The sequence below is a fragment of the Calliphora vicina genome, chromosome X (genome assembly GCF_958450345.1).
Source record: "Calliphora vicina chromosome X, idCalVici1.1, whole genome shotgun sequence".
In the NCBI taxonomy this organism is placed as follows: Eukaryota; Metazoa; Arthropoda; class Insecta; order Diptera; family Calliphoridae; genus Calliphora; species Calliphora vicina.
The window spans coordinates 1,750,856-1,766,136 of record NC_088785.1 but is presented as its reverse complement, the minus strand read 5'-3'; the positions used below and the strand labels follow the sequence as shown (position 1 = coordinate 1,766,136).

General features: G+C 43.2%; 1 protein-coding gene across 1 annotated transcript; it reads right to left on the bottom strand.

The window, feature by feature from the left end:
• Window positions 1-9,456: 9,456 nt before the first annotated feature.
• Window positions 9,457-14,802, bottom strand: LOC135962782 (uncharacterized). Its single transcript, XM_065514675.1, has one exon. It carries the CDS (start codon window positions 14,800-14,802, stop codon window positions 9,457-9,459), a length of 5,346 nt encoding a protein of 1,781 aa, XP_065370747.1.
• Window positions 14,803-15,281: the final 479 nt, after the last annotated feature.

The window sequence follows — 15,281 nt, the reverse complement described above, 5'->3', positions numbered from 1 at the left end:
AATCGCTTCCTCCGGATGAACTCGCTGCACGACGATCCTCGGCCGGAGCTTGTCTCTTACCGACACCTCCAACCTTACCTCACCGAACTTAGCATTCTTCGCTACCTTCTCCCTTTCCGCTACCGACGGGGTCCGAATGACCGCTCCGCCATCTCGCATAGGCCGCAACTCGTGAACCCGAACACCCAACGTGGGGCAGACCTCCTGTTCAACCTTCCTCATAACCTCCTTAGAGGTTGCACCGCCCTTACCTCGAACTACCACCGACCAGGTTTCTACCGGCTTCGGTATCGCTGGAAAAACAGTCGCAGACGAAGCAGCCACAGAATGCCGGGGAGCAGGCAACATTGGTGGCGGCATCTGGGTTGTCCCGATAGCATCTAAACGACCCCTAAGGCGCTCATTATCCAGCATGAGACGCATAAGCAGCGCTTCATACCTCGAGGAGACATCAATTGCCTTCTTGGCCAGCACAAGCTGCGTAAGGTCCCTTGTGACCTCCTTCAGCTCACCCACATAATCATAATAGGCAGAAAGAGCAACCGATACAGCAGTAGCAGCAGGAGCAGCACGCTTCGACTTGGGAGACCCCGGTTTAAACCGTTTACCCCCAGAGTCCTCCACCTCCACCTCCGTACCCGAAGCCTCGCTCTCAGAATGCCGCACTTTAGGTACGGCAACTGGAGGCACAAACATCACGTCGTCAGTGGCGGTATCCGACGCGTCACCCCTAGGCTTCGCCTTCTCGCCCTTCCTCTTATCAGACGGAGGCATGGTAAGAAACTCGAAAGCTCAAAAAACAATAAAAACAAGTAAGAAAGTATGGTCGGTCAAGCCCGACCATATAATACCCTACACCAAGTAAATGAGTAAAAATATTTTTCTTTTAAAATATCAATAATTTACATTTTTGAGTGATTTTCGGAAGTGGGCCTTATATGGGAGCTATGACCAATTATGGACCGATCACCATAAAATTAGGTCGTGTGATTTATGTCTATATTAAAGTTAACTATGTTGAATTTTGTGTGTATACCAAAATTTTTAAGCGATTTATGCACGTTAAAGTGATTTTCGGAAGCGGAACTTATTTGGAGCGAAATTTGTGTAGATACATAGATAAATTAAACGTTTATGACCGATAAAGTCCAATTTCGAGGGGACATTTTGTGGGGGCTGGGTGAAATAATGGACCGATTTCAGCCAGTTTCAATAGGATTGGTCCTTGGGCCGAAAAAGTAATATGCACCAAATTTGATCGAAAGGTTTACGCACAAGGTTTACATGGACAGCCAGCCAGCCAGCCAACCAGACGGACGGACTCAGAAAGTGATTCTAAGTCGATCGGTATACTTTAAGGTGGGTGTTAGACTAATATTTTTGGGCGTTACAAACATCTGCACAAACGCATAATAACCTCCCCACTATGGTGGTGTAGGGTATAAACAATAAAAATAGTACTAAAAGAAACAAATCAGAAAAAATTTCCAATTTACAGGAACACCCCTACTATGCTCCAGCAAAAATGTGAATTGCCCTAATAGCCAATACACCAATATAACAAATAGCACGGACACACACCACTTAGTGGAGGCACACACTACTTAGCGGATACACAAACCGGAAATGGTCGAACCAAAACCGGATGTGAACTGTGTTACAGTTTTGCACTACCTTACCAATGCGGGTTTCGTCGACTTATCGACCGCACTGCCTTACCAACAATGCCTTACCCGCACTGTATTACCCGAACTGTGTTACCCGAACCGTATTACCCGAACCGTATTACCACTATGAACTGTATTACCAGTACAAGTGGCAGCACCGACACACAGACTCGCCGTATGGCAACACCGAAAAAAGCCGCCGGAGATTGGCCTTGAGACACCTTGTCAGCGGAGTCTCAACTTTTTTACCACACACACACACACTGTGTATATAAAATATACACGTTTGAGTTTTTTTTTCCACTGATTTTTAATCCGCCTATATCATAGGCATCCGACAACCGATTTTTAAACTTTGTATATGCACCGAAACCACTGAGTTCACACAAAAATACGCACCGAAAAAACCGCTTATAATAAACACGTCTGTTCAGCTCAACGTACAACGTACAAGTGGTAGATAGGGACAAATATGTTCAAGATTAACGTGAGTAACGTAGCAAAACAAGATCAAAAACCAGGTCCGAAGCAAAAAACCGCCAACAAAAGAAAAACCAGCTCCTCATCGCAATCAATCCGAGCGCAGCCGCGACACAGCGACAAAACACCACCCACTCGAGTCCCTCAAGGAGAGTCCCGAATAGTATCACTTCCAAATCAAGAGGAACAGCACTCAGCAAGACCTGAAGAGCATCCGTTGAGACAGTCTGACAAACTGGCATGCAAGCGAGCATAGCAACCCTCTGACATGACAAGACCTTGTTCCTGCCAACAACAGACATAACAGTTTCATACCATACAGAAGCACCATACGCTGCACAAGCAACGAATAGCCCCTCATATATCGTACGAACAGCTCGTCTGCTGAGACCCCAGTCCGATCTCAGGATACGCCTAACCGTACCCACAACGGCAGAAAGCTTGTCCATGACATGAGAAATATGCCCCAAAAAGTTCATCCTCTCCCCCATCGTTATTCCCAGATACTTGACTTGCGTCACGTATCTGAGACTAACGCCACCAGATCGAATGAGCGGCGGACGACCGTGCGATAATCTGCCCTTCAACAACATTATCATCGTCTTATCCAGTGCCACCTGAACACCGACTCGATCTCCCCAATCATTAACTTCACGCATGGCCTGCCCACCCCTACTTTCCAGATCAGCACGAGACTGTCCTTCAATAAGAATAATCAGGTCATCCGCATAAGCACACAACTTGACAGAACGACCAAGTTGCCTCAACAGAGGATCCATCATGAGGTTCCATAGAAATGGACCACAGATGGAACCCTGTGGACAGCCACGAGAAACGTTCCTCCAAACAGTGTCGCTGGCACCGACAACACAAGCTCTCCTGTCGTCAAAGTAACTCCTCCATAAGGAAAGCTCCCGACAGCCAACATCACGTAGTCTGTCCAAAACTTTACCCCACGAGAGGTAGTCGAACGCACCCTTGAAATCAACAAATATGCCCAGGACATATTTGCCAGATGACTCACTAACACCACGCTTAACATGCAGCCACGCATCCTCAACTGACCTCCCCTCACCCTATCAGGCGACTTCAGGAGGACTGCAACTCGGGCAGACTTCCAAGCCCTAGGAAAATAGCCCTCACTCAGGCACTTCCCAAAGACCGACTCCAGGTATTCAGGTATGGCCTTACAGATGCTTTTACACATCTCTCCAGTCATACCATCAATACCCGGAGACTTCCTACTCTTGACGCGACAGATACTGTCCGACAGTTCTAACCTTTCCAGATCCGGAGGTCCCACCACCCCCTCCATATGGAGGAGCTGTTGAGCCGGCTCCGCATCTGGAAAGAATACCCCCAAAAGTTCGTGAGCGCACTGACCCCAAGACGACAATACAACATTGCCAACCTGAAGCCCCGCAATGTCAGTATGCCTACTCTTACCCCTGCAGATACGGTAAACCCTACCCCAGGGGTCATCCCTATTGTCCAGTACAAATTGCCTCCACTCGTCCTCCTTTACCCTAACAATCAAGTCCTTGTACGTCCTAAGGTCAGACAGAAAGTCAGCTCTACGCTGAGCAAGATCCGGCACCTTGGACCGCCTAGCACCCTGGAAACGCCTCCTGAGTCGCCTTACACCCATCCGCGCCACATCCAGCTCAGGTGTCCACCACCTGACTTTGCTCGGCCTTGTCACACGACACCTACCAAGCACCCCGTGCAACCGCCACCTCCGAGAAGGCAGCCCAGTCAACCCCGTACGTCGATGGTAAGAAACCGTAATCTCAATGAGATTATGATCACTTACCCCCCATAAGTCAGAAACCTCCCACCCTAAGTTGAACGCGGTCATTGCCGCCCCATTCGCAGCCGTCACGTGAACGTCACTAGCACCATTCGGACCATCAAAAGTGTACAGGTCACTAGCCTCGTTTAAAACCGAGACACCACCGGCAACCAGCCATTCACTGAGCATAACCCCTCGTACATAGTTCCGATGACCATGAGAAATCCTGTCCATCTTACTGAACCACATAGGAGAGCATGCATTAGCATCAAGGCCTAGGATAAGCGGATTGCTACTTGCAAGAAGTAGCACCGTATCCATATATCCCAAGTACGGTTCCAAATCAGCACCAAACCTACAGTACATACTAGCCAACAGTAACCATAGCCGTGTAAACCGGACACGTAGCAGACATCATGAGATGAACAGCCGGCAATCCCTTGAAGGCTCAATCACGACACCTCAACTCATTAGGACACTGAGACGCCCAATGACCCGCCAAACCACACCGCAGGCAGACGTTCTCCGTGAACTTACACTCCCTTAGCCTGTGACCAAAGCCAAGACAGCGGAAGCACGCCGGAACGACATCCTGAACCCTCACCAGGAACCGGAACCACTTCACGTACAACCCAGTTGCCCTCAGATGCTCCGCCACCCTCTGGGTGCATTCCAGCACAACATTCACCTGACCCTTATCCCCTGTTTTCCAAGGGCTACTGGCCAAACGAACACTCTTGCTAAAGGCATCACGTGACATCAAATCCTTTAAGTTCATGGAGAATAATTCCTCCATAAACTCGTCAGGAGAGATCTCAGCGTGTACCCGCTGCACCACCACCTTTGGCCCCAACTTCTCAACCACAGAGACCTCCAGGCCAACCTCGGAGAACTTCGCGTTACCCGCGATCTTCCCCCTCTCAGCAACCGAAGGTGTACGTATCACCGCACCATCCCTAATCGGACTCACCTCGTGGATCCGCACCCCCAGTGAAGGCGCCACCTTATCCATCTTCGGCATCCACGAACCGATTTCAAAAATAATAATATTTTCGAAATCGCAAGAGTCCAAGTTATAATGATAGCTACCTATCTCCCCAAATTTCCCGAGTCAACAGACCGTAAAAATCCACCGAATATACCGAAAATCACACACCAAAATATGAACGTAATTGTCAATTACACACCGAGATATAAATCCGACTATATCTTCGGCATCCGCGAACCGATTTCAAAAATTTACACACTTCCGAAATCCACAAAATCCAAAATTCACTATTTAATTCACTACCGAAAAAACCGCTTTAAAAAACACATCTGTTCAGTACCGAGTACACAGCAAAAGTGAGTGGTAGATACGGACAGATATGTCCAGGTTTAACGTGAGTACCTGCCGCAAAGGCCCAAACTCACGGTGCTCTTAACGCCGGGCAGAAACAATGCGTCCACCTTCGCCCCCATGCACAGCAAAAAGCCATACACGAGTACCAATTTGAAATTATGTATTTGGACATAACCTCCCCCTTGGTGAGGAGCGGAGCACTATCTAAAAATCCTTCCGCTCTATGAGTCACGGCACCCGGTTGCAATGCAACTCCACACCGAGCTTGCGCTCTACCCGCGATTTGGGTATAAACCACAGCCACCACGAAGCTCCCCGAAGGTCCGCACCAACTGTCAGGCCGGAACCGAAGTTCCAGGGGCTCCTGACACCCGTGGTACCAGAATTAAGCCTCCGGTCAGGCCTCGTAGCCGAAACTACTATCAAGTTGAACTCCAAATAGGTCGGACTGGTCACCCAACAGCAAAGAACAGCAAACATACAGCAACATAAATAGACAAAGAACAACACAAGACGTCACACACTGAACAGCCGCTCTCACGAGCGATGCTTTGTGCCGCTTTGTGCCAGCTCAGCACGAGACATCATTAGGTTCCAAATAAATGGACCACAGATAGACCCCTGAGGACAGCCCCTGGCAACTTCCCTTCAAACAGTATCGTTGGCGCCTACCACAAAAGCTTTCCTACCGCTGAAGTAACTACTCCATAGGGAGAGCTCCCGACAGCCAACTAAACGCAGTCTATCGAGAACCTCTCTCCAAGAGAGATAATCAAACGCAGCCTTAAAATCAACAAATATGCCAAGGACATATTTGCTTACAGAGTTTACAACGCTAGACTTGACATGGTGCCACGCGTCCTCAACAGATTTCCCCTCTTTAAATCCGAACTGCTCTGCTTCCAAGCCTCAGGGAAATAGCCCTCACTAATACACCTCCCAAAGACTGACTCCAGATATTCCGGTATGGCCTTCCAGATGCTTTTACACATCTCTCCAGTCATACCATCAATACCCGGAGATTTCCTACTTTTGACGCGGTATATGCTATCATCAACTTCCATTCTCTCCAGTGGCGGAGGACTAACCATCTCCCTATAAGGAAGATTCCGCCCCCGGAAAGAAAGTCTCAAGCAAGGCGTCCGTGCACTGCCTCCATGTCAGTAACGTTGTGTTACCAACACGAAGACCCGACAAGTCCGCCTGTTGCCGTCTACCCCTAAGGATACGGTAAACATTACCCCAGGGGTCATCCCGGTTGTCCTGTACGAAAAACCAGATCTTCTGCATTAGAACGCCTTCCCCTCTGGAATCGCTTACTGAGACGACGAACGTTCCTCCGCATCAGATCCAGCTCACGAGTCCACCACCTGACCCCTCCCTGACGAGTCTTGCAACAACGACCAAGGAGAGTATCATTAGTGGTACACATCCACCGATCTATCAGGCTGACTTGACTGTCAATAGTAAGTGCCCTAAAGTGGTCAATTGGAACATCTAAAGCTGCCCACCGAAATGCGTCAGCATAGTTATCCCAATTGACGTCGCGTAGTTTCCACTTGCGTGGTAGGTACGTCCCGTTCGTTGCCCGTTGGTGGGAGACCATAATCTCAATGAGACTATGATCACTCACACCAAAGTCATCCCTAATCTTCCAGCTAAAACGGTACTCTGTCATTGCCCCCACATTGGCTAACTTCACGTCAATGTCACTACATCCTCTTGGTCCATCAAAGGTGTATATCTCACTAGGCTCATTGAGGACAATGAGCCGCTTTGTGACCAGGCATTCGCTAAGCATGATTCCTCGCAAGTAGTTCGGATGAGCAGAAGCATTCCTGCCCATCTTAGAGAACCACATGCGAGAACATGCGTTTGCTTCTATACCTAGGATTATAGGTGAACTACTATCCAGTAGTAGTACCGAATCCATGTACCCTAAATAGGGTTCAAGAGGCCCCCCAAACCTACAGTAGATGCTTGTCAGTAGCTTTCTACCAAAACCGCAGACTCCCAAATCACTCCTACTCACAACCGTACAGTTAATGTAACTGTCCTTAATTATAATAGCGGCGTTGCCCCCCAAGTCCGTAAACGCAAGATATACGGCTCCTGCACGAGTGCAAAATTCGAATTCAGGCTGCACATCGCTTGACCTAGTTCGCAAATCACCGAGTATGCCCGCTGACAGTTAAGCTGCAAAATTCTAATATCTGTGCCCTCCATATAAATGACGAGCGTTCGCCTTGGCAACAATGGCGCTATAAACAGGACAGGCTGCAGACATCATTAGATGCCCAGCCGGAAGTCCCTTAAATTCACAGTTTCTGCATCTCACCTCGTTCTGGCAGCGTGAGGCTAAGTGGCCGGCCGTGCCACATAAGCGACAAACATCAGTATTCATCCTGCAGTCCCGAACCATGTGTTCGAAACCCAGGCATCTAAAGCAGCTGGGGACTGCGTCGTGCTGTCGTACCGTAAACGAAAACCACTTTATGCACCTACCAACGTCGAGCATATTCTGCAAGGTACCATCATTGCCCTCAAGGACGACATTTCCTCAGACATCTTCTCCTTGAGATTCATCTCGTACAGTTGCGTCATAAATTCATCCGGGGTAATCTCCGGATGAACTCGCTGTACGACGATCTTCGGTCCAAGCTTGTCTCTCACCGACACCTCCAACCCAACCTCACCGAACTTGGCATTCTTCGCCACTTTCTCCCTCTCAGCTACCGACGGGGTCCGAATGACCGCTCCGCCATCGCACATAGGCCGCAAAGTATGGACGCGGACACCCAACGTAGGGCCAACCTCCTTCTGGACCTTCTCCACCACCTCTTTAGACGAGACACCCTTCTTCCCCTTAACCACCACCGACCACGTCTCTACAGGCTTTGGCACAGCGGCCACCGGAGCAGCAACAGCAGCCACACCAGAAATACCGCCACGCCTGGTTATCTCCGTAGGTGCCATGGGAGCCCTAAAGGCCGCCGACTGCACCCCAGCCACCTTACCACCCTCGTACACATCGAGGCGCCCCTTCAACCGCTCGTTCTCTGCCATAAGACCAAAAAGCAGCACCTCAAACTTACTGGAATGCTCCATCACGCCCTTGGCCAGCTCAGCCCCAACACCGTCAGCCATCACCAACTCCAGCAAAGCAGCACTCACGGCCTTCATCTGGTCAACTACACCAGTGTCCATGACTGGTTGTGGCCTTTTGCGCTCACGCACCATCTTAAGGCTGACACCTGATGCAGCGTCCGACACCTCCATAGCACTAGTGACACTTGCAGCAACACCAACCTTGACCGGAGAAGAAGTACCCGCAGCAGTAGCAGTAACACCGGAAGCACGCTTGGCCTTAGGAGAGCCAACCTTGAATCGCTTGACCTCATCTTCCATCTCAGTACTTGAGAGCTCGCTCTCCGTATGACGGACAAGACGTCCGCCCGCCGGTGGCAGCCCTCCGTCAGTTGTCGTGACATCCGACGCATCACCCTTCGCCTCTCTTCTTGCCCGCAGGCGGCATGTCTAGCTATTTAATTCAATAGCCTGTCGAAAATAACTCAAAAAACAGAACAATTACCAAAATATACAAAATCAGAAAAATTTCCAATTTACAGGAACACCCTTGTTTCGTTTGAGTTTTTTTATTTATTAAGGTTTTTATTGTTTAAGTTTTTATTTTATAAGTTTAGAAAATAATAAGCTTGTTTCTAGCTGAGCGACAAAAGAACAATAATCATAGTGTTTTATTACAAAAAATGAATTGCCAAAAATTCAACATAAGATTATGCATATACAAGTGCAACAAGATAAAAACAGGTTTTGAGTAAATAACAAATAAATAGAAACATAGCAAATCAACAAAGAAATAACAAATCAATAACAGATCAATAACAAGTGTAGATTAATAAATAATGATCTTTAAAAGAAAGTAATTTGGGTAGAAACAGGTTTTGAATACATGTAGAACATTAGTAGGTATGTAAAATATTTCATATTCCCTTTTTAATAAAAATATGTATGTGAATATTATACAAATCGTTTACAGTGGCAAAGAATTTAAATGAGTACAATTTATTTAAAAGCTATCTAAGTAAAAATATTAAAATAAAATATATAGTTATAGTTGCACTAACATTCTCCCCCACTAAGGACGACAGTACTTAATCCATGGAAGCTTCTTTTGGTTTTGAAGATAGATCGCTCTCTGTAGACTCAAAACACTCATTTGTTGGCAAAAAAGCAATTTTAGAAATTGGTCGTTTATAAGTTTTGCCATTTGAAAATAGTGTTACCACCCTTACACAACCATCTTTGCCTGGATGTACGTCTTGAACTCGAGCCAGCGGCCATTCACCAGGAGAACATCTTTCATCAAAAACTATCACCAAATCTCCCTTTTCAGCATTTTTGTTGAGCTTTAGCCATTTTGGTCTGGCTTGTAATCGTGATAACCATTCATTAGCCCAACGGCGCCAAAAATGTTGTTTTAAACTTTCAACGACTTTCCATCTGCTGAGGCGATCGATGTTAACATCAAGTAAATCCTCTTCTGGAATGCACAGCGTGGGTTCACTAATTAAAAAATGAGCAGGTGTAAGAGCGTTACAATCTCTGGGCTCACAGCTTAGTGGACAAAGTGGCCTAGAATTTAAACAACATTCGATTTGGGCCAAAAGTGTTGTCAGCTCTTCAAACGTGAGTACTCGATTCATCATAATCCTCTTCAAATGATATTTTGTAGATTTCACTCCAGCCTCCCAGAGGCCACCAAAATTTGGAGATGCTGGTGGTATGAAGTGCCATGTGGTTCCATTCGAAGCGAGGTTCTCAAGCATTTCTTTCGGAATTGAGGATTTGTTTCGGTTGTACAAAATTTGAAGCTCCTTACTTGCGCCAATAAAATTTGTACCGCAGTCAGAATACAGATCAGTACACACACCACGACGAGAAACAAAACGTCGGAACGCAGCCATGAAAGCATCTGTAGAAAGACTTGTAACTGCCTCCAGGTGCAAAGCCTTTGTCACCATACAAACAAATAAGCATATATAACCTTTGGTAGTTACAGTGTTACGAGCAGTAGACTGTTTTATTGTTATGGGACCTGCATAGTCAACCCCACTGTGTTTAAAAGGACGTGAAGGTTTTAAACGTACGCTTGGCAAATTTCCCATCATCTGTTGTGCGGCTTTCGCGTTGTATTTGAAGCAAATTGTACATTTTCGTAATACCAGTTTAGCAATATTTTTCCCATATAGAATCCAATATTCTCGTAAAACGTATGATTGCATTTGATTTAATCCACCATGGAGTGTCTTTATATGTGCGTCTAGAAATATAAGATATGATAATGGATTTTGTTTTTTTAATAAAATGGGGTGTTTAGAGCTAAAGCTTAGTTCGGAGTTTTGTATTCTACCGCCAACTCTTAAAATATGAGAAGAATCTACAAAAGGACACAATCTTGCAACCGAGGTGTTCGATGAAATGTAGCCTTTCTTGTGAAATTCAAGAAGTTCACTAAAGAAATCAATTTGTTGCGATATTCGTATAAGATCAAAACGAGCGACATTCAGCTCCTTGGTAGTAAGAAATCCCGTCATCTTGCTGTAACCTTTGTCTACTAATTTATTTTGATAATATTTGTAAATGAAATTATTTTTAAAACGAATTCTATAAGCAGTAACACGGATAAGTTTGTTCAGAGTCGAAAACTCGGTTAAAAGCTCAGGATACTCATTGGTTTTTACTTCAGTTATATGTGTATTTACAACAGCAATATTTTCGACATCATCATAACTAAGATTTGGTTGTTTTGGCCAGCATGATGGAATTTCTTTAAGCCATTTTGGGCCACTCCACCACAAATCATGTTCCACTAATTCTTTAGAAGATATTCCCCTTGATGCGCAGTCAGCTGGATTATCACGAGTTGACACATATTTCCATTGAGCAGTTGTAGACATACGTTGAATTTCTGCCACCCTATTTCCCACAAAAACTGGCCATCTAGACGATTGTCCACGAATCCATGAAAGAACCGTTGTACTATCGGTCCAGTAGAAGACCTGAGAGATTTCGGTGTCTATATAAGATGTTATTTTGTTAACCAATTTGACCAGCAGATTAGCGCCGCACAATTCCATTCTGGGTATGGTTATGCGTTTTAGTGGACTAACTTTAGTTTTTGCTTGAATAATATTAATTTGAGTATAGCCATCATCGGAAATAGTCTTTGCGTAAACAACAGCGGCATAAGCAAGTTTAGATGAATCGCAAAATCCATGTATTTCAAGCTTCACATTCTGATTTAAACCAATCCATCTACGAATTTTGATTTTTTCAAGTTCCTTGAGATTATTACGATATTCTAACCACTTCATTTTTAATGTTTCAGGAAGACAATCATTCCAATCGAGGCCCAATAACCATAAGTTTTGAAATTCTATTTTTGCTAATATAGTAGTAGGGGATAACCACCCTAGAGGATCGTAAAGCTTCGCTGCATCCGACAACAAACTTCTTTTAGTAACGTTTGTACCACTATTATCAAAATTAATTTTAAAAGAAAAACAATCATCAACAGTATTCCATTCTAGGCCAAGTGCTTTTACTGTATTTACTGCATTAAGTCGATAAACATTTGAATTTTCTCTAAATTCCAAGGGTATGTGAGACAATAGTTCTTCCGAATTAGTGGTCCACTTTCTCAAATTAAATTTTCCTTTATATAGGAGTTGACATAACTGCGTATGAAGTTCTAAAGCATCAACCAAATTATCAGCTCCAGAGATAACGTCATCCACATAAGTATCGGTATTTAAAACCTTACAAGCCAACGGATATTTGTCATTTTCGTCGGACGATAACTGTTGTAGAACTCTTATTGAAAGAAAGGGGGCAGGTTTTGTGCCATACGTAACGGTAGATAATTTGTAAATAATTATTTTGTCTGAGCCTGGACTTCTCCATAAAATTTGTTGATATTTCTGTTGTTCATCTACAACTTTTATCTGCCTAAACATTTTCTCTAAATCTGCCCGAAATCCAATTTTATAACGCCTCCACCGAGTAATTATGGTCGGAAGATCGTTCTGCAGTGCAGGGCCCGAAGCTAGTTCTTCATTTAATGACGGTTGATTCCCTCGCTTGCAACTTCCATCGAAAACAACTCTCAATTTAGTTGTAGAGCTATTCTCTTTTAAAATGCCATGGTGTGGTAAAAAGAAACCATTTGGTTGTAAGTCACGTGGATAAATACCAACTCTTTTCATATGACCAAGCTTTTCGTAATCTTCCATAAAGTCTTGGTAAAGTTTCCCAAAATCAGGTTTGGAAGAACATTTTGCCTCGACACTTTTTAAACGCGAAAGGGCAGTATAATCAGTGTGGTTAAAATTAGGTAAATTATTTTTTCTAAGCAAAGATTTAAATGGTAGTGAAACTGTGTAACGTCCGCTTGAATCACGAGTTGTGGTATTTCTAAAATGTTGTTCACATAAATTTTCTTCCTCTGTTAAAGACCGTTTTTCCAATAGTTCCTCTTGTTCCCAGAAAGCACGTAGTTGTTGTTCCAGTGAGCATACATTTATAATTACATTGTTCTGATAAGACATAGGTTTTGTTGGACCCGAAACTATCCATCCAAAGTGAGAAGATTGTATAAAAATACTATTTTTGAACTTCTGTTGCTTAGGCAAAATAATGTTACCGTAAACATCGCCGCCAAGTAGAATGTCAATTGAACCAGGTTTAGAGAAATATGGATCAGCAAGCTGATAGTCATTTAAGTTAGGCAATGTACTTTCATCAAGAGACAGTGGTTGATAACTCGTTATTTTTGGCAACACATAAGCTTTACAGTTAATTTTAAAACTAGGTTCTAAATTTGAGAGAAGTGTAAATTCTACATATTTTTTTGATGTATATGGAGTATTATTTCCAAGGCCACTAATTTGTACATATGTTTTATGCATAGGAAGCTTTAAGGCATCCACGGCCTTTCGAGATATCAAAGTCGCTTGAGCACATTGGTCAAGCAGAGCACGAATATTAAAATTACCATCATGTGTTTTCAAAGAAACTTGCACAGTGGCTAATAGTACTTGAGCAATATTTGCAGTTTTTACTGTACCAAAATTGCAAGCAACATTAAAACTATCATCAGTAGTTTGAGCAGATGTGGAAGGGTTTGTATCATTTGGAACTGGGTTTAGTATGTTCGGATTCGAAAGACTGTTATCAGTAGTATCAAATGTCGTTGAAAACACATTATGTAGAATGGTGTGGTGATTTTGTTGACAGGTTTGGCAGCGGGACAATGAGCGACAATGATAACTAAAGTGGCCTGTATTTAAACAGTTACGACAAATTCTCATAGAATTTATGAATTCATTTTTAGCAACGGGTGTCATACCAATAAATTTGAAGCACTTAACCAAAAGGTGTCGTTTGTTGCAACATGGGCAATTAGAATCATTTGAAGTTGTATTAGAAGTTGTCATATGAACATTACGTCGCGGAATATTTCTTGTTCTATTTTGAAAATGTTGCATTCTTGAAGAAGCCATATTATCTATTTGGTCAGATTCATCAATAGATTCCAAGGTTCGAAATGCAGTTTCCAAAAAGGTAAATAAATCTTCAATTGGGGGAATTTCTGTGGAGCCTTTCAACGATTGTTCCCACTCTTTACGACTTTGTCTGTCAAGTTTGTTAACTGTGAGATAAATCAAGATAGAATCCCATTTCTCAGTGGAAATATCCAAAGCATTAAGTAGCGCAAGACAATTACGAGTCGTGTCCAAAATATTTTGTATACTTTCAGCTGACCCATTTGAATTTGGTATCGTAAAAAGTTTTCCATATATATGATCAACAATTTTACGTTTATTATGATACCGTCTATTGAGGGCGTTCCAAGCCAAATTATAATTTGCGTCTGATGCTGGATATTCATTTACAATACCTAACGGAGTATCCGAACATGAAGATTTTAGAAAATAGAATTTTTGAACGTTAGTTAACGCTTGATTATTATGGACTAGAGAAATAAACATATCTCTGTAAGCAATCCATGAAAGATAATCACCGGCAAATGTAGGAATGTCGATTTTTGGTAAACGAGCCTCTACTGGCATAGTCTCATTTCGAGTATGGGAGGGGGCAGAAAAAGTAGAATGAAAACCTGGTGATTGTGTGTTGGTGGATTCATTAATAAAATCAAACAGTTGACCTCGGAAGGTAAATGATAAATCTTGAAATTGGTAAAATATTTCCTCGCTAAAATATGAAATATCATTAATATTTATTGTGTTATCGCGAACAATTCCTTGCAATATTTCATGAGCATCTTTAAATTTCTCAGTAATGGACTCTATTTCTTTGAAGACCATTTGTGCATAACCGCGCGTTTTTCCTGCTTTTGCCTCATAACTCTGAATAATTCGTTTCACATTTAATAAACTAGCCTTTTGCTCTTCAATAATATTCAAAATTTCAGCCATTTTACCTTATAATTTAATTTCATTCAATACATACAGTTTATTTTAAAATATAAGACTACAGTTACAGCAACGCAAGATTTCATAAAACCACAAAATTTGTTTAATAGGGTTGTATATCACCAAGACAGGTCATAAAAATCCAGGCAAGATACCAATTCCACAACAACACAGGACAACAGCTTCAAAGAAAATAATAGTTCACAAAAAGCCAGACAGAGTTCCAAAGCAAAGCAAATCCAATATCAATTAAAGTGTTCTTCCATATAATTAATCAATTCCCGGGTTTCGGCACCAATGTTTCGTTTGAGTTTTTTTATTTATTAAGGTTTTTATTGTTTAAGTTTTTATTTTATAAGTTTAGAAAATAATAAGCTTGTTTCTAGCTGAGCGACAAAAGAACAATAATCATAGTGTTTTATTACAAAAAATGAATTGCCAAAAATTCAACATAAGATTATGCATATACAAGTGCAACAAGA